At 40.2% G+C, this 18,078-nt stretch overlaps 1 protein-coding gene and 1 non-coding gene across 2 annotated transcripts in view; both read left to right on the forward strand.

Annotated features, from left to right (window-relative positions):
* The window catches only part of kcnh6a (potassium voltage-gated channel, subfamily H (eag-related), member 6a), a 36,036-nt gene that overhangs the window by 13,681 nt on the left and 4,277 nt on the right, over window positions 1-18,078 (forward strand). Inside the window, exons 8-14 of the mRNA XM_046035790.1 lie at window positions 10,211-10,636; window positions 12,739-13,156; window positions 13,735-13,934; window positions 15,078-15,330; window positions 16,075-16,268; window positions 17,231-17,330; window positions 17,430-17,717. Coding sequence (XP_045891746.1) covers window positions 10,211-10,636; window positions 12,739-13,156; window positions 13,735-13,934; window positions 15,078-15,330; window positions 16,075-16,268; window positions 17,231-17,330; window positions 17,430-17,717 — 1,879 coding nt within the window. The remainder of the gene's footprint in view (window positions 1-10,210; window positions 10,637-12,738; window positions 13,157-13,734; window positions 13,935-15,077; window positions 15,331-16,074; window positions 16,269-17,230; window positions 17,331-17,429; window positions 17,718-18,078) is intronic.
* Window positions 14,084-14,155, forward strand: trnac-gca. The gene has a single exon. It is a non-coding gene; the product is annotated as a tRNA-Cys (tRNA).

Raw genomic sequence — 18,078 nt, forward strand, 5'->3', positions numbered from 1 at the left:
CATGAGAGAATATACACATATAGATTTTGTTGCTCAGATTTTAAACGGTACCACCAATTTCCTCCACCTCCTACTCTCGTACAGAACAGGACATTTTGTTTCCCTAATCTCCAAGCCTGACCATTCCAGAAAATAATCTGTCCTGACGAGCATGTTTTTAAACGCTCTCTTCTTTGGCGGCTATCTGGACATCATCTGCATAGCCCTGAACTTGGATAGGAGATAGCACATTGACACATGCACTTTAACCATTGGTTGATTGCAATTATGAAATGAATTTTTTGGCTTCTGGTTTGTTATTTAGCAGGATAGCTCAACAACCTGCTAATAGATTTCAGTGGAACTTAGTTGAAAAATGGAACAAATAATTTTATTTATTTACCAGGTAAGCCGAATGCAAATTATCATTTACAACGGCAACCTTGTCAAGATACGTAAAGTCATGCAGTATAACGTAGTTTCACATAAAATACAAATACAATGTGGAATAAAGAGGTCAGCATTAAATGAAATGACTTATACAGTGACGCTGTTACTATAACAAGGAGCACTCTCCAAACAGGTCTGTTCACTTTGATCAGGTCTATACATATTTCAAATCTGAGCGAATGATGTTCGAGCGTAAATGTGCAATAATGCTGGTGCCCAACTACACAGATAAATAACGGTTAAATAAGCTATTGTAAGATAAGTAGACTCATGGAAAATAAATGATTTTTCATACAAATTTTTAAAGCACTTTACATTTTGTTCTATACCTCCTAGAGCATTTTACAATAAGCATGGTGCCTGGATAACATGGAGGACTGTGCTGACTGAAACCCTTCAAATCTGGAACATGGAACACTGAATTAAAAATATTTGGTCCATGTTTTACTCAGCAAAGTAATCCACATAACCAGCAAACCTGCTTCTTTGAAGAGTCCCGTGAATTCTGTGGTGTAAAGCAAACAAAGTTATTTACTTGGTTGCCCAATTCATGAATGGTTTGGCTGATTTGATATAAGCTGCCACAACATTTGAACACAATGTGCAAATGCTGCCAAATTTAGATGATTGTAACTCCCAGCATTCCTGCAAAATGTGATAGCACTTAACCTATACACACACAATAGAGTCTGCCTGCAGGGATTTAAATTCATCATTATACAATCCTCTGTTAAGGTCAGACAGTAATAAGGTATTCTCCAGAAATAATGGCAACAGACATGATTGACTGTCACTTACATAACATACATAACATAAGCATTAGTCTTGCATAGTTTCTGCACCTACTTATTATTAAAGGATCCCTACATATGAATGCTATTTGTGCAGTACTATTATCATCTGTGACTGCTTTGCGATTAAATGTTGCTGCCTTGGTGGTGGTGACATCTCACTTCTTCACACCAGGAGGGAGAGTGGCAATGACAGCCGGCTGTGACTCGCTGCACAATGCGGAAGCAACGTGGCTTCTGTGGCCCTGGAAAAACTGACTGTAACAAACAGAAGGCCTCCAAAAAGGCCTGGCAGAACACTTTACTTGTTATCTCAACTCTGCTGACGTCACGTGGAAGTCTGGATAAAATGTCCTTCGTGTTGGCGTGCCAGTGGAGTGTTTGCTGCTCAGTAGGGTTCGTTTTACTCTTTGTTATGTTTCTGTAGTAGTTATTACAGCTATCTGTCTCTGGTATGTCTCGGGTTGACATGACCACACACACTCTTCCTCAGACCTTCTTCAACTTAACAATTTAGTCCAGAGGTGTTTAAATCTTGTTTTTAGTAAAAACAAAGGGCTGAGATATTTTTAATTTACTCCAGTGCAAATCAAATTGTTTCAGTAGCTGTTTTATAACATGTTATTTAAATTAACTGCAGTATCTAGTGGCAATTTATGAATCTCCCTCATGTCTTTTTCATTATTTCATTATTTTGAAAATATTTTATTATCCATTTCATTTTTCATTTAAACAGATTCAAATGCATTAAAATGATTAATTGTCTGGAGAACACAATACAATATTTTTAGTATTTCCTTTTGGATATGTTCAGTGTGATGTGAAATCTTATTGTTAGTATAGGTTATGCTTTGGTGTTTTAGCTATCAAACACTCTAGGTTGTAGTGTGATATCTCCTGAATCTCTTTAGATTTTCAGTGGATTTATTTTAAAGATCCCCCCCAGACATTTATTAGGACATAAAAATTGCTTTGAATAATTATTTGTTTTTCATATGATTTTTCAACCTGTTCTCACTCGCAAGTCTTTACATATGGTATATGGCATGGTAATGATCCGTTGGCGTCAGTTTGTAACATACAGGGGAGCCCCTTAGCGTCATAGTTCAATGCACTGGGGGAAGCCCTGTAGCGTCACTTTTGAACGCTAGGTTGGTGTAGGAAACAAAATAGTCTGAGTAAGGAGGTGTTTTGGGGTGGATGGTGGGCCAGAAACCAGACTTTCCACCAGGAGACTGAAAGTTTTGTTTACGCAAGTTAACATTACTGAGTCAGCTAACTGACATACATAATGTAGTTATTTTAACCCAAACCATGATCTTTTCCTAAACCTAACCAAGTACTTTTGTTGCCTAAACCCAACTAAGCACTTTAGGTGCTTAAACCTATCCAAATTGAGATAATTCACAACATTAACAATGTTCCCTTTCCAAATAGCTACGTTTCGCAATGTTAACAAGTACTATTTTGAAAGTCTAACCAGACGTTGTATATTTATTGTTGCTAACTTGATCGCGGAGCCCTTAACGTCAAAGGGAGTAAGAATGTTTTTCCACAGTAAAAATTAGCTATGGTCAAAGTCACAAATGATCTGCTGATGGTAGCAGACACTCCCCATCCCTTCTCATCCTCCTGGACTTGACTGCAGCATTTGGCACCGTGGACCACAACATCCTCCTTCACGTCCACATTCCACCATTGATCTTTCTGACTCTGTGTTTAACTCGTTATAATTCTTCCTCACCTGGAGAACTGAGCATGTCGCCTTGGGAGATGCTAAATCACTGACAGACAACATCACCTGTGGTGTCCCTCAAGGCTCAGTGCTCGGCCCCACCCTGTTTTTAGGAGATAAAGGCTTGGATGAAGCAAAACTTTCTGCAGGTAGACAGCTCCAAGAATGAAGCCATCTTAGTCGGCACACCACACCAGGTCCGGTCTTCTGTCATTGCCAGTCTTACCTGGCCAAAATATTCCAGTTTCAACATCAGCCATCAACCTGGGTGTTAGAATGGACTCTCGTTTGCCCTTTAAGGCTCATATCAAACATCTCCGCAAGACCTCATTCTTCAGCCTCAGGAACATCATCAAACTCCGTCCCACACTCACTCCTGCAGATGCATAAAATCTTGTCCACTCCTCTGTCTCCTCCAGGCTGGACTATTACAATGTGCTCCTCACCGGGATCCCTGGCAAAAACCTCCAGAAGCTGCAGTACATCCAAAACAGCGCTGCTAGGATCCTGTTACAAATTCTCCCTCCTCACCCACCAGTGCATCCATAGTGAAGCCCCCCCACCTCAAGGAACTTCTCACCCCACAAACCTCCAAACGTACACTCCAATCTGCCTCAACATATCTCCTGAAACCTCCCAGGACCAAGCTCTGTATGATTTGAGATCGGGCTTTCTCCCAGTCTGTGGAATGCTCTCCTTGACCACCCGAAGACACTGTGGATGCTTTTAAACGTGGCCCTGTTTTTGGGCCACGTTTAAAAGCCTCCACAGTCTGTGGTGTCTTTGGGTGGTCAAGGAGAGCTGTGGTGTCTTTTGGTTGAACTTTTGCCCTTTCCTTTGCCTTATTGTTTTTATTTTTGTGCTCTCTGTGTTTTATTTTTAGCACTTACATTTTTATCCTGTAACACTTTAGGATATGTTTAAATATAAAGTACGTCACAAATAATGTATTATTATTATTATTAATGTTATTATTATTACATTGTTGAAAAAAATAATTCCATCTACTCCTTCATAAAAAAATAATTCAAAATCTATTAATATTCAAAAGTTAAACTACTGGACTCAAAATGTCTCCTACTTTCTGAAAAGTCCATTTTGCACTGGAGGCTTGAGATTTCCACATCACAATTTGATCTAGTGAGGATCAAACAAGTTGTCACATTTGTGTGTACACCTTCCATCCATCGTGAACTGCTTATCCTGCATAAACAAACTACCAGTCACACCTAGAGAGAACGTCTACAGAGAGAACCCACGCAGACACAGGACATGACACAGGACCACCTTGCTGTGAGGTCACAGCACTATCCACTGGACCACCGTGCTGCTCAAACATACACATACACATATTAAACTGAAATTTAAACTCCCCCCTTATGCCGATGAATGAATGTGAAAACAACTCTGCACATACATAATTCTGCAAAGTGAAGCTCAAACATCCAAGTGGATTAACAATAATAAAAAACACTTTGAGTGGAGGGGAACATTAAGTTTCTTTATTTGTCCCATGTGCCATTTTGGTTGTCTGCACAGATTTACTTCCTGTTAGTCCAAACAAACAACAAATATAAACACCTTTCCTTAAAAACACATACAAAATTTTACAACTTTCATCAGCAGAAAATACACTAAATCAATGTTGTTGTAGTTATTTAGCAAGAAGGTAGTAAAACAAGCATTTGCATTTCATTGATCATTAGTTAGAAGAGTGTTTTATTCACAGAGGTTCTGTTGTATCTTAGCAGTGGGCAGCATAAAAAGGGGGGATTCAGTGTTGAGTGTGTGAGTATGTACATGGAGATTGTGTGGGTGTGTGTGGGGATCACAGAGTGAGAGGCGCTCTGTAAGCGAGGAGAGGGGTTCTGATGAGATGTAGTTATGAAAGCGAGTAAAAAGGGCGACAGCTGTGAGGCTATTGAGTGGCACTCGGTGGCTTGACGCTGCCAGTGACCTTGGCCTCTGGAGCTAATGGAAGTGGAGGGCAACGGGCATGCTCCCTGCGCATCTGTCAAACCTCGCACTGCCCTCTAAATCACACTGCGGTCCCGTCTAGCCGTGTTCCTGCTGGTGCCAGTTTGAGTTTTTGACCTGTTAAAACAGCTTGAATTGACTTGCAGTGGTATCAAAGTCGTGGGGTCACTGACGAACGCCAAGCCCTGCAGGTCAGGTTTTAGGTCACAGTAATCATTGCTGCTGCTGTGTGGGAACAAACTGTGGCAGTAGTCAATAACCATACAAAGTGCAGGTTTTATCATGTTGTTTATTTGTAACTAAATCTATAAGCATATGTTGCATTTACTTTTGGTTATATTCCGTTATACAATAAAATTTTCGTTATCCTGCCTTCATAATTGGATTTCGATTGGCACCTTACAGAAAGGGAAATGAAGGTTGTCATTGATCTTTGTTCATATTGATTTGTCTGCATAACATGAAGCACACAGTATGATTGATTAGACTCTAGCTTGTAAAAGACTGGTAACTGTAGAGAAGCTCCAGCATACTGTAACTGTAGTGTATGTTTTGGGAAAGCAGAAGTGTGTTGATATGGTGCCCCCTGGCTTTGAACTAGCGTACAACAGGAGGCTGTAGAGGAGTCTGGATGCCGTTTGAATTAAAAGGTAGGACCATGATGTGTGGACATGAGTGTGTGGACATGAGTGTGTGTGTACAGTTGAAGTATGCAGTATTAGGCAGGTTTATACTCACAAAGTGTTATGATCCAAACACATTATTATTCAAGAGCAGCCATGATTGGGTGTGTTAGAGACAAGTTGAGGACATGCATTGAGGACGTTACATGACCCTACTCCAATATATGCAAATTCCTCCAAACATTTTTGGTTTCCTTGCCTGCATCAGCGTGAAATATGAGTTTGTACCTTGAATCAATCAACTCATTATCAATGGGACTTCACACAAATGTAAAAGAAAATCCAATAATTCGAAAAATCCAAATAATGCATAACAATACTACAATGTTACAACCATAGTTTAAAAAAACAAATTTTTATCTGATCTCTTTTACTGACAAAATACTCATAATGCCTTTGAGTAACTTATAGAATGTCTTGTGACCTCAGAAACAGCACAACATGCATTTTAATACACTTATCGATGTATATCATTTGCTGATTCGAAGAGGACAATGCAAAATATGCAACACACAAAACAAATAGACATGTAACACAGTATTTAGCTAACCCTAAATCAGACTGCCAGTAAGTTGCACTCAAGAGTTACTAATATACAGTAGAGTGCTGAAGGAAAGTTCAATTAACACCTGAGTATTTCATCCTGTTAGAAGTCAAACTGTCCCCTGTCACGTCAAGCACCTATGGTGCTTGTTGAGCACCAGTGGAGGAGGCAGATGCTGTCATTCACAGAGCCACTGGATGGTTTTTTTATGTTTGAAAGAGGATCCCGCTGTGAGGGCTGGGCTACAGGCAGGGAGGATGAGCGAGGGAGCAAGAGAGAGGGAGATACAGACTCTCGCCCTCTCTCTCTTGCAGTCTCTTAGTCTTCTCCTGCTGTTTACCCTGTGGTGCGCTTCAGCATGAGCTTCAAGCATAAACTGCAGCCTGTGAGTACCTCAGCTTTTCTGGGTCTCTCAAGCTCCCCAGTGTTCTCCTCAAACTCTAACCTTCCTTTTTCAGCTCCACTTCCCTGTTTGATTGTCGCTGTTGTAACTTTTCCTTTTCTTCCTCTGTTGCTCCGCAGGTGAGCAGCATCAGCTTTATCCAGGTTAAGCTGATGCCCTGTGACCTTGCTATGACAAGGTCCTGTCAGTCTGTTTGGACATTTTGTATTTGAGTTGCTCCTGTTGTTTTACAGATTTAAGTGTGGTGTTGTGTTTAGAGTGGAAATTGTGAATAAGACAGGATAAGGAGAATTTACTGGCTGTAAAGTTTAAATATGTCAACTGAAGTTCTTTATGGATGGAAATAAGGCATGGAAATTAGTTACATGTGTCATATTTTGCACTTTGCATTGTGACTGTATTCAAAAGTAAGGATAGAAGGAGCACCTTGTTAGCTGAATGGTTACAGCACATGCCTTAGAACCACGATGTAGTAGGTTGAACTCGTTCCCCTCTCTCCCTGCATTTCCTGTTTACCTCTTCACTCTCACTCTGTCCAATAAAGGTAAAAAAAAGTCAGGATAAATGTAGTATTCTTGTTGTGTTTTCATAGCAGATAAACTACAATCCACAATCATATCTGTGTTTTTATGATTGTGAATATTTAGTATTCACACTGTACTACTCTTGAAGAGCAATTTCATAAATTTCACACTGGCTTTCATGCTTTATACACTGTTCAGTCTTAAAGCTTTACTTGTACTTCACACCTCAACTGTCTTTTAAATATATATATGAAAATGTATAAACAGTGAACTCTTGCTATAGTAATTATGTATTCTAAGTAGCGACAGAGAGCTGTTGCGTGCAAACTGGTGGTGGCAGTTGTTCTCTGGCCGTCATTATAAAACCAAGCTGTGGACAACATCAATAACTTTTCTTGGATGAGTGAACTTTTGCTCATGTGTTTACATTCTCATTACTGTTGTCCTTTCACATCTGTTCAGCTAGTGTAGTCATTTGCTGACACAAAGGAGTTACAAAGGATGTTATGTTAGATTAAGTCAATGAATCCACTGTGGTTTCCCACCTTTACCTCGTTTCCAAATACTGTACGCTGTATATTGGTCATAATAAATAGATTTATGGACGAAGAGCAGAAGCCAACATCCAATAAAGGCCAGTGCATGCTGATTCAAGCCTTGGTTATTCCTAGTGAGGATCTAACTTTTTTTCCCCCCTGCTTTTTTGTTTACCAAATATGGCCAAGTACATGTTTAGTAGCTTTTTTTGATGTAGTATTTTGTCCATGAAAAACAATTTACTTTGACTATTTCTGGCAACTGTTTTCTTCTAAGCTGGGAAAGTTGAAAGAAAAGCAGCATTTGGGCAGAGGCTTTCTTCAAAGAACTGGAGTCTAAGTAGATGAAACTATGCTAGACTCTACATGTGGATCCTGCGTGAGTTTAATGAATTGTTTTAGAGGCACTGCAGCTACTCGTCATACAAGTTCAGCTTCTTCTGTCATGGTGACTATGACCATAATTATGCAAATTAAAAATGCAAATAAGTCTAACCCACAGGGTTTGTGAGGAAATGGAGGGATAAAAATGTACTAAGGGCATTTTTTTTACATGGGCTAGTTTGGTAGTGTGGATGTAGGCCTCTGAAATATACAGTTTGCTAGAGGAGATCATTTTTTCACCCACAAAGTCTGTTAAATCAGCCACACAGAGTCCTGACCTTGCAGTTAACAAGAATTAACTAAAATCACTCCTCTGCATGGCGCCCAATCAATCCCAGCACTTTATTCTGGTCCGTAATTGAACAGAACACTGGGAGGAGGGTTCACATGGTCTCGATAAAATGGGATCACATGGTGCAACCAAGGCAGGTGAGGCTGCAGGGGGCTCTGTAAAAACAGCAGATAGTGATTTGACTTAGGGAAGTGCCTGTGGATAGTGGATAGAGCTACGCATAGACTCTGTAGGGGCAGAGTCTGTGGTTTTTCTGCAAGAAAGCGATGCAGGAGAGGAGATGGCCACTGCACAGCAGGCAGATAGGGCTGCTGAGGGTTTGGAGGGGCCTCTGTTGCTGTGGTCAACACCAGGAGGAGAGCGTGGATATGGAGGCTCTAATTGTCGTACCGGTCAGTAGGATCTTAGCGCTTATCGCTTTGCAGTCTCATTCACCTTTAAATTAATGTTTGGTGTTGGTCTGTTTTTTAATGCAGTTAGATAAATCACTCAGGGAGTGGTGGTAACACTGTATGGGGATATGTATATTTTTCTTTTTTGCCCAGCTAAAGGCTGGAGTTATTTATGTTCTTTTTGCTGCATTAATGATGTAGCATATTGAGGAACTAACTGAGTGTACATATATTGACCTTGAAGGGCTATTATGTTTTCATCTGCCAAACTTTGAGAGAATCTTCTTGAGGAAGTTATTGCTTACCCCCAGGTGCATAATATCACAAAAGCCTGATTAACTTTGTCACAAACAAACAAGCCTTAGTGTGTGCAGCAGCCACTAAGTTATGCATACACATGTCCCTGCCCGAATTAATATTGTATAATGCAATTATGTAATTGTATAAGTATTCTTTAGTTAATTAGGATATTTTTATAGCATCACTTGAAGTGGAGTGACAGACATGTTATTTTGTCGAGAACAACACCTTACTTTCTAGTGTATGGTTTGGATTTACATGAGAAGGAAAGGCTACGTCTCAGTCTTCACATGACGCTTTACTTTTTATGATGGGGATGCAGTCGGTTACTGTTGATGACGTCAACACCTCTTGCCTCCTGCATCCCAAAACCAATTTGCTAGAAGTTTTTTGATGAGGTAGCTGCAACAAGTATTATGTTTAAGCATCAAATACTACAAACTGTTGACTGCTACTTTAATTCTTCAGCAGTACTGTTCCTTTAATGTGCTTTTTTCTCCCCAAATTTCAGCACAATTGGACAACAAAAATAAAGTGGCCTGCTTTAACATACAGATTTGTGAATGTGAAGTGAAAGTAAGCCAACTTGAAGCTTTTGTAATGAGTTTTTACTGTTTTGTGTAGATGATTAAATGTAAAATAGAAACAACATACTGGTTTAAACCATCAAAAATTACAGTATACAGTCCCTCTTTACCATCGGCTGTATGTGGAAAAAAAAGTCTTTATGTACAGCCTATGCTATTCACACAAGTGAAAGCGGAGGGTGAATTATGGTGCAGCGCATGAATATTAAACCTCATCTGAAGAATTAAACCTGCTGAAAAATTAAAACTCCTAAAAAATTAAACCTGGAGGCTATATTTAGTTAATGATATTGATAATTAAAGTCACTGATCTACAGGCCAATGAATACAAATCTCCATTTTTTTGTTGCAAAGTCACTTCTGCCCTTTTGGATAATGTTAGTCTCCAGTCTCCACTACAATATTTGCTAAAAAGTGTAACCAATGTGCACTTTACATGTACTCATCTCCTAACAGATAAATAAACTAATGGGCAAATCTTCCATAAACCGTCTATTCCTGTTTGAAATATATACTTAGTGAAGTAACTTTTTTTTAGCGGTGTCCCTATAAAAAACACTTTATCCCACCAGTTCCTACAATTATACCTCCATTATTAACAGCAGCCTCACTATCCTGTCTCTCTGTCCTCAGGTATTGTCCCTTGGTGCTGACGTGCTGCCAGAGTACAAGCTCCAGGCCCCACGCATCCACAAATGGACCATCCTTCACTATAGCCCCTTCAAAGCGGTATGGGACTGGGTCATCCTGCTGCTGGTCATCTACACCGCCATATTCACACCTTACTCGGCCGCCTTCCTTCTCAATGAGGTGGAGGACGAACGGAGGAGAACCTGCGGCTACACCTGCAACCCGCTCAACGTGGTGGACCTGGTGGTTGATGTCATGTTCATCGTGGACATCCTCATCAACTTCAGGACCACCTACGTCAACCACAACGACGAGGTGGTCAGCCACCCGGGACGCATCGCGCAGCACTACTTCAAGGGCTGGTTCCTCATCGACATCGTGGCTGCCATCCCGTTTGATCTGCTCATATTCCGCTCCGGGTCTGAGGAGGTGAGAAAGAAGGGGAGAAGTGGATTTCAGTGACCTCACAACATTAACACATACATTTTACTTCAACCAATGTTGTCTGACCCCTAAATATACCTTTTAAACAATGGACAATAGGTCAAAAACAAAATGGATGGTAATTCTTTACAATATGGTACACAAAATTGTGAAGTTACTAGTTACTAAGGTACAAGTGAGGAATGAATCAGGAATGACCTGATAATTAATGAATCATTAGTAAGTATTTAGTGAATAACTCAGAATGGAGAACTACATAGTAGAAAATGATGTTTTACTAGAGAACTTACTGGGAGACACTATATTAATCAATCATCAGGTAATGATTATTTCATAAATATCTGTGAATCGACACACTGACCACTTTCTTCATGAGTCATTCCTGATTTAACTTTTTACTGGCGAATTAAAAAACACTGTAGCTACTTGTCATAATTATGGTATCAGTGATTACCTTGTAACTACTTAGCATGAAAAATCACTTGACTTGAGGTGGCACAAAAAGAGTAACTAATAATTAAGTAATTGGTCATTAATAGTTTTGTGCCCCACAGCAGGTGGTTCAGAGTTAATCAGGAACAACTCATGAAGCCAGTGGTCACTATGTCGATTAACAAATATTTATGAAGTAATCATTACTAGATTATTCAATCATGAAGCAAAGTTCTCTAGTAAAACATCATTATCTACTATACAGTCATTTAGTCTACATTATTCCCTACTTATTAAAAATTTATTAATTATCAGGTCATTTCAATCAATCAATCATTATTATTACTCCCCGTAGGGAAATTAGTTTGCAGCGGAATCAAGTAGGTATTACATCATACGGTACAGAGATAACCATCAGGCATACTGATAAACATACTAATGCACACACTAATACACATAATTCCCACTCTCCGCACCTTGCTGCCAATTACATTAGGCAGACCAGACCATCCTACCTATTTGGCTATATATGTGCCTTACCTATTGAAAAACTCAATTTCTTGAGGCACAAATGAAGATTTTGATCTATGGAGTATAGGACACAGACAACTCGGTAAAATACACGAAACAAACAAATAAATGCCTAGCGTGAAAGCAGCGAGGCAGCCACGGAGCAGCGCCAGGAAACGTGATTAGTTCCTCACTTGTTCCTTAGTAACTACTCACAATTTTGTGTACCATATTGTTAAGTGTTACCAAAAGAATCTCTGCATATAGCAATTAACATTATTAACATAATGGTGTCTCTGTTCCATTCAAACATCTCAGTAGGTCATACCAGTGAGTCAGCAAAATGCAAATCAGCCATTAGCCATATTATTAGTTGCATCTGTCTTTTCCTGCCACAACATATCATGCTGTGAAGAAGGTCTGCTGGTATCACTACATGCTTAGTGGGTTTAGACTGAAATCCTGCCCATACTCCTAGCTGGCCTCAGACTCATGGGCTATTTAGTTGCTGTTGTGTGTAGTGCTGAATCCTAGCAGTACAGCTGTTTTATCTTAGTTGATGTCCGTGTCCTGTGGATCTACTGTTTAAGATTCATAGAAGCTCAGGGTCCTAAGTCTCTAATATCTCCACTGTACCTATCAAATAAAGGCAGGCCAGTGAAAGATATTATCTATGAGAAAAAATTTTGAGTTAGAGATATCACAGGTCACAGCAGTTAGTCTGGTAATGTCAAACTTCCTCCATACCGTCAACCAAAATTGATTATAGAATTAATCAATTTAATGCCTAAACATCTTTGCATAGATGTTTGATCCAACTTTCAGATCCTGTGTTTGGTTAATTATGAGAGTTTCTAAGACCGAACCTGCAAGCTTTTGTTTAGTGTTTTTGAGATTGTAAGATGTTAGTGGTGGACTGGGGGAGACACAGAGTCACATCATCACACTGTAGATTAGTTATGTTTTTACTTTATTTTAACCAATACTTGATCTGTGCTTTTATATTTTATATGTCAATTCCTTGCATGCTAAAACCTTCCACTGAAGTCTTAATGCACTTCATATCTGCCACAAAAAGTATTGTACACTGATACAAGAGACAAGACTGCTAATTTCTTTAACATGAAATCTACTCTCTCTAACAGCCTCAGACAACCACTCTGATTGGATTACTGAAAACAGCCAGACTGCTGAGGTTGGTACGAGTGGCCAGGAAGTTGGACCGTTACTCAGAATATGGAGCTGCCGTCCTCTTCCTTCTCATGTGCACCTTTGCCCTCATCGCTCATTGGCTGGCCTGTATCTGGTATGCCATTGGCAACGTGGAGCGCACAGGCTCTGCCCGCATCGGAGGCATGAAGATCGGCTGGTTGGACAACCTGGCTGACCAGATTGGTAAACAGTACAATGACAGTGATGATGCCTCGGGCCCCTCCATCAAGGACAAGTATGTTACAGCCCTGTACTTCACCTTCAGCAGCCTGACCAGTGTGGGTTTTGGGAACGTCTCACCAAATACCAACCCAGAGAAGATCTTCTCCATCTGTGTCATGCTCATTGGATGTGAGTACAGCGACAGTGAGCCTGAAATCAAAGCTATATGTTTGTTATGATGGTAAAAAATGTGAACCAAAACGTAGACCATGACAGTACACCAAAACCATACACTGAAATACAGAAATATTAAAAGGGTGAGCCATTGCATGTACTGTATTTGATCACACAAAAAACTGTGTGTAGTAAATCTTAAGGCAGGTTTAAAAGACTTTTATACCATATTTTTTTTATTATTTTAATTATATAATAAATTTCCAGTGTCTAATATTTTAATGAAACAAATCTTAAATATTGGCAAACTGACTTATCTGTCTAAAGCAAGTGTGACAGATTGTGTTTGAAAGACAATATTGGTGCTTTTAATAACCAAAATAACTACCTTCAATATTGTGTTGAGATAATCCATTTTATAAATGAATCAGGTTTTACAAAAGTATTATCAGCATGTTGCCATTGGCAATAATTTGCTCTAATTACATGCTGTTACCTGTTTTGTAAGAGTAAAGTAACTATCTTCAAAATTGTACGTTTAATCAGTAATCAATCCCTCCAACATACAGTATTTCTGTCATCTGTCCGTGCAGCTCTGATGTACGCCAGTATCTTTGGTAACGTGTCAGCCATCATTCAGAGACTGTACTCAGGTACGGCTCGTTACCACACCCAGATGCTGCGGGTCAAAGAGTTCATCCGCTTCCACCAGATCCCAGGAGGCCTGAGACAGAGGCTGGAGGAGTATTTCCAACATGCCTGGTCCTACACCAATGGCATTGACATGAACGCAGTAAGTCACGTTGACATTTACGGACACACGGTTCATACACAACACTATTTCAAAAAGTGGATGTTTAGTTGGTTTAGAAAGATGCTGCTTTTCCTTAAAAACTTTCTATAGCAAGTTAGTGTTTGTGTTCTCCAGTTAAGCATATGTGTGGGGGTATAGCTCAGTGGTAGAGCATTTGACTGCAGATCAAGAGGTCCCCAGTTCAAATCTGGGTGCCCCCTAACCTACCCTATGTAATAATAATATGAACCTTTTGTCTATCCTTGAAATATCTCATTGATATTAATGAACATGCTAAAATTCTAGGCAGTGAAAAAATAAACAACCTTACAAAAATTATTTTACCTACCAGCATGTGTTAGCCCACTTGCTTTACTCAGGTTGTCTTTTTATACATCCCATTGTTGTAGTGATTTGCAGCATTACCTTTGATATTCTGTGTGGGACCTACATGGGTTGTTCGCCTTATTCTTTGCTGCCGCAGTGACACAGTTTTCCCACACTGAACTTTCATGTAACCTTTGTAACACAAATCCAGCTTTTCTATGTCGCATTGCAAGTGAATTTGCTTTCAGAAAATATTTGGCTTTCAATAAAACCTTTATTTTAGTCAGTTTGTCTTAATGAAACTGAAGTTTTGGGATACATATGTGCTACTATGTAGACCAAATAAAACATCATTGGCACGTTCATCAGCAGCGGGTATATCTCAGTGGCAGAGCATTTGACTGCAGATCAAGCGGTCCCCAGTTCACCTCTGGCTGTCCCCTATTCAGTATCTAATTTGCTTAGGTTAACCATAGTAGGAGATTCCATTTTTCAGTGATGTGCGTCATATTGCTGCTTGGGTTGCCAATAGCACCATAGCATCATGCAAACAGAGCACAGCATTAGTGCCTGCCAATTCAATGTGAGAATAGATAATCACTTGGAGCTACTGTCCTTTGTGCCCTGCCGGAATCAATCTGACATATTGCTCTCCTTCTCTCACCCCTCAGTTTCTTTTTATGTACCTTTCAGATTCATTAAGCATTTTCCATTGTTAAATGACATGATTTGAAAGATACAAAACAAATAGGTGCAGGAAAAAACATGGAGAATTATCTGCAATAGATTCACCCAATGCCCTCTATTGCTCTGCAGGTTTTAAAGGGTTTCCCTGAGTGTCTGCAGGCTGACATCTGCCTCCATTTGAACCGCAGCTTGCTGCAGAACTGCAAAGCTTTTCGAGGGGCCAACAAAGGCTGCTTGCGGGCTCTGGCCATGCGATTCAAGACCACCCACGCTCCGCCGGGTGACACTTTGGTCCACAGTGGGGACATCCTCACCGCCCTCTACTTCATTTCCAGAGGCTCTATAGAAATCCTCAGGGACAATGTGGTGGTGGCCATTCTAGGTGAGCTGCAAGCCACTGTGGAAGTTGGTCCTTTTTCCAGAAGGGTTGCAAATCAGCCATTATGTTCATCAGACAGACTTGACAGACTTGACAGCAAATCATTTCACATATAAAATGTCAATAGTAATGACCATTGCTCATTACAAATAACCAAACACACTCAACAAATCTTGAAATTGGAAGAAAGAAGGTAAGCTGTTGCATTTTTCTAACCTGAAACATGTCTAACAACGTTTGTGAAATGACTTAGCTAAAACCACAATTCTAATAGATTGTTTTCCCTTTTGTCCTTTTTCTATATTTGTTCCACCCTCTCATCTTTTTTCCCACAAAGCCACAACTCATTCTGACCTTTACACTGCACAACACGCATGCACAAATACTCACATACACACACACTTCTCTGTTTGTTGTGTTGCCAGAGGTGTTTGGGCACAGCTCCACTTTCATTCCACAGTGATCATTGATCATCAATAGGGCCAGCACTCAGATCCTGGCTGCATAGGTCATTTCTTTTTCAGCCATGTTTGAGGGGACCAATCTGTGTTGAGCAGCAGCGCTGTTCGGAATCAGTGTCACTCTAGTCCTTTGTTTTTCATTTGTTGTGGATCAGATTCATCCATCAAAATTTTTTCAGTCTACGTTCACTATTACTAGCACTGGCTTGCTCACTTGGTCAAACATCTATTGATTAACTGTTACTTTTTCCCAATGTTTGTCCCTCCTTTTGCTACGGCTCTCTAGGAAAGAACGACATATTTGGTGAACCCATCAGTCTGTATGGAAGGCCAGGCAAATCCAGTGCTGATGTCAGAGCTTTGACCTACTGCGACCTTCACAAGATCCTGAGAGACGACCTGCTGGAAGTGCTGGACATGTATCCCGACTTCGCTGACATGTTCTGGAACAACTTGGAGATCACCTTCAACCTGAGAGATGTGAGTGCCACCAGAGGACGATGTTACGCATAGAAAAAACACCCTAATAATGATTGCAGGCCTATTGCGCAATCTGTTAGACTTTTCGATTTCCAAGAGAATGGGAGACCAAAATGCCTCTGGATTCAATTGGATAGACCCACAACCAACCAGAGCAACAAAACGTGTGATGTAGCACACATGCAAGCAAGCTGGGGCAGTGCTTGTTCCGTGTTCAAGCAGGAAAACAATGGCGGTCTAGTCACAAACTTTCTCAAATTACATTTCTGAAAACATTTGAGGATATATTAGATAAACAATTGTGATTGGCCCGACCAAATCCAGAACAGGTGGAAATCAGTCTCAATGGGAGGGGGGCCAGACGTATCTGCCAAAACAAATGAAACATAAACTCAGGAGATTTATCTGGTTCCCAGGCTAATAATCTGAGAAAAACAGTTTCCTCACTTCATTAATTAAAGAAAGAAGACAACTTAGATAAGCACACTGATGAGTTTTCATAATAAACAAACACAGTCGGTATACATTCAACATTTCACGCTAAGATCTAGTGTGTGTAGTCCTTAGGCCTCATATGCCAACATTAATTTCCATTTGCAAAGCCTTTTTAGAAGATGTTTTGAGACCTGCCCATTTGTTATATCGGCTTGCAATCTTTTTTTTGTATTCTTTTACTGCCATATCGCCACCTTCATGACACTTAACTGCCTCTATGCTTGACAGACTCAGCAGACCATTGCTCTATAGCTTTCCCTGGCTTATTTCAGTACCCCACAATCACTTCTTTCTCACCTTTATACCAACTTACACTGGTAAAAAGTCTTCATAGAAAGGACCAAAGTTGCAACAAACACCATTTATTATACATAATGATTTAAGACAGTCCAAAAATGTACATATCCTTATCCTTAAGTATGAGATCCAGTGTGTATTTTTGAATTACTGAAGCTGATATGTATCAGGCAGATAGAATAAACCAGCCAACCCCGGGCAGGGACTCTGAATGTGGCTACCGCCGGAAAAGGCATCGGAGAAGCTCCCTGCGTCGTCGAAACCGACCAGGTTAGTAAAGGACAAGGCACAACAAATTTCCATGTGTTTCTGTTCTGGCTAATCTCCATATTGTTTTTTACTGGCTGTCCTGTGATCCTGCGTGTACAGACGGCATGGACCGTGAAGACTCTTACCCCGATCAGTCCTGTCCAATGGCAAACCACCACCGGGGCACGATGGCAGGACCCCATTGGGAAGACCTCTGCAGCAGTGCTAGTATCTGTTCGCAGTCTAGTGATGATGAGACGAAGCCCATGGGACACAGCAAGGGGGAGCTTTATCCCTCCGGGGGTGACACCAGAGACTACCCCTCAGCAGTAGTGAACCTCCTTCCTCACAGTGGACCTTCAGCTGGGATGGGACCGCCTGTAGACCTTGGAGGACCAACATACTCACGTAAAGACTACCTAGAATCCCTTCGTCAGTCATCTTCAAATCTAGAAGTGGTTGCAACTATAAGTTAAAAGCGCTGGGAATAATGAATAAACAAATAGAATAAAATTAATAGGATCTAGAATAACAGTTTGTATTTACAAAATATCGGTTACACAGACAAAAATGTGTCCTTTAAAATTCCAACAAAACCCAACCAATAGTAGTAAAAATACAACTGGAACTAAACAGAAGAAAAGTGAAAGTAACATCTGCTAGAAGTACAGTTAAACTACACCCAAATACAAAAGAGAAAGTATGTTAAACATTAAAATGAGAAATCCCAAATGAGCATAAACTTGTTAAGTACACACTGACCAGTCCT

The sequence above is a fragment of the Micropterus dolomieu genome, linkage group LG02 (genome assembly GCF_021292245.1).
Source record: "Micropterus dolomieu isolate WLL.071019.BEF.003 ecotype Adirondacks linkage group LG02, ASM2129224v1, whole genome shotgun sequence".
In the NCBI taxonomy this organism is placed as follows: Eukaryota; Metazoa; Chordata; class Actinopteri; order Centrarchiformes; family Centrarchidae; genus Micropterus; species Micropterus dolomieu.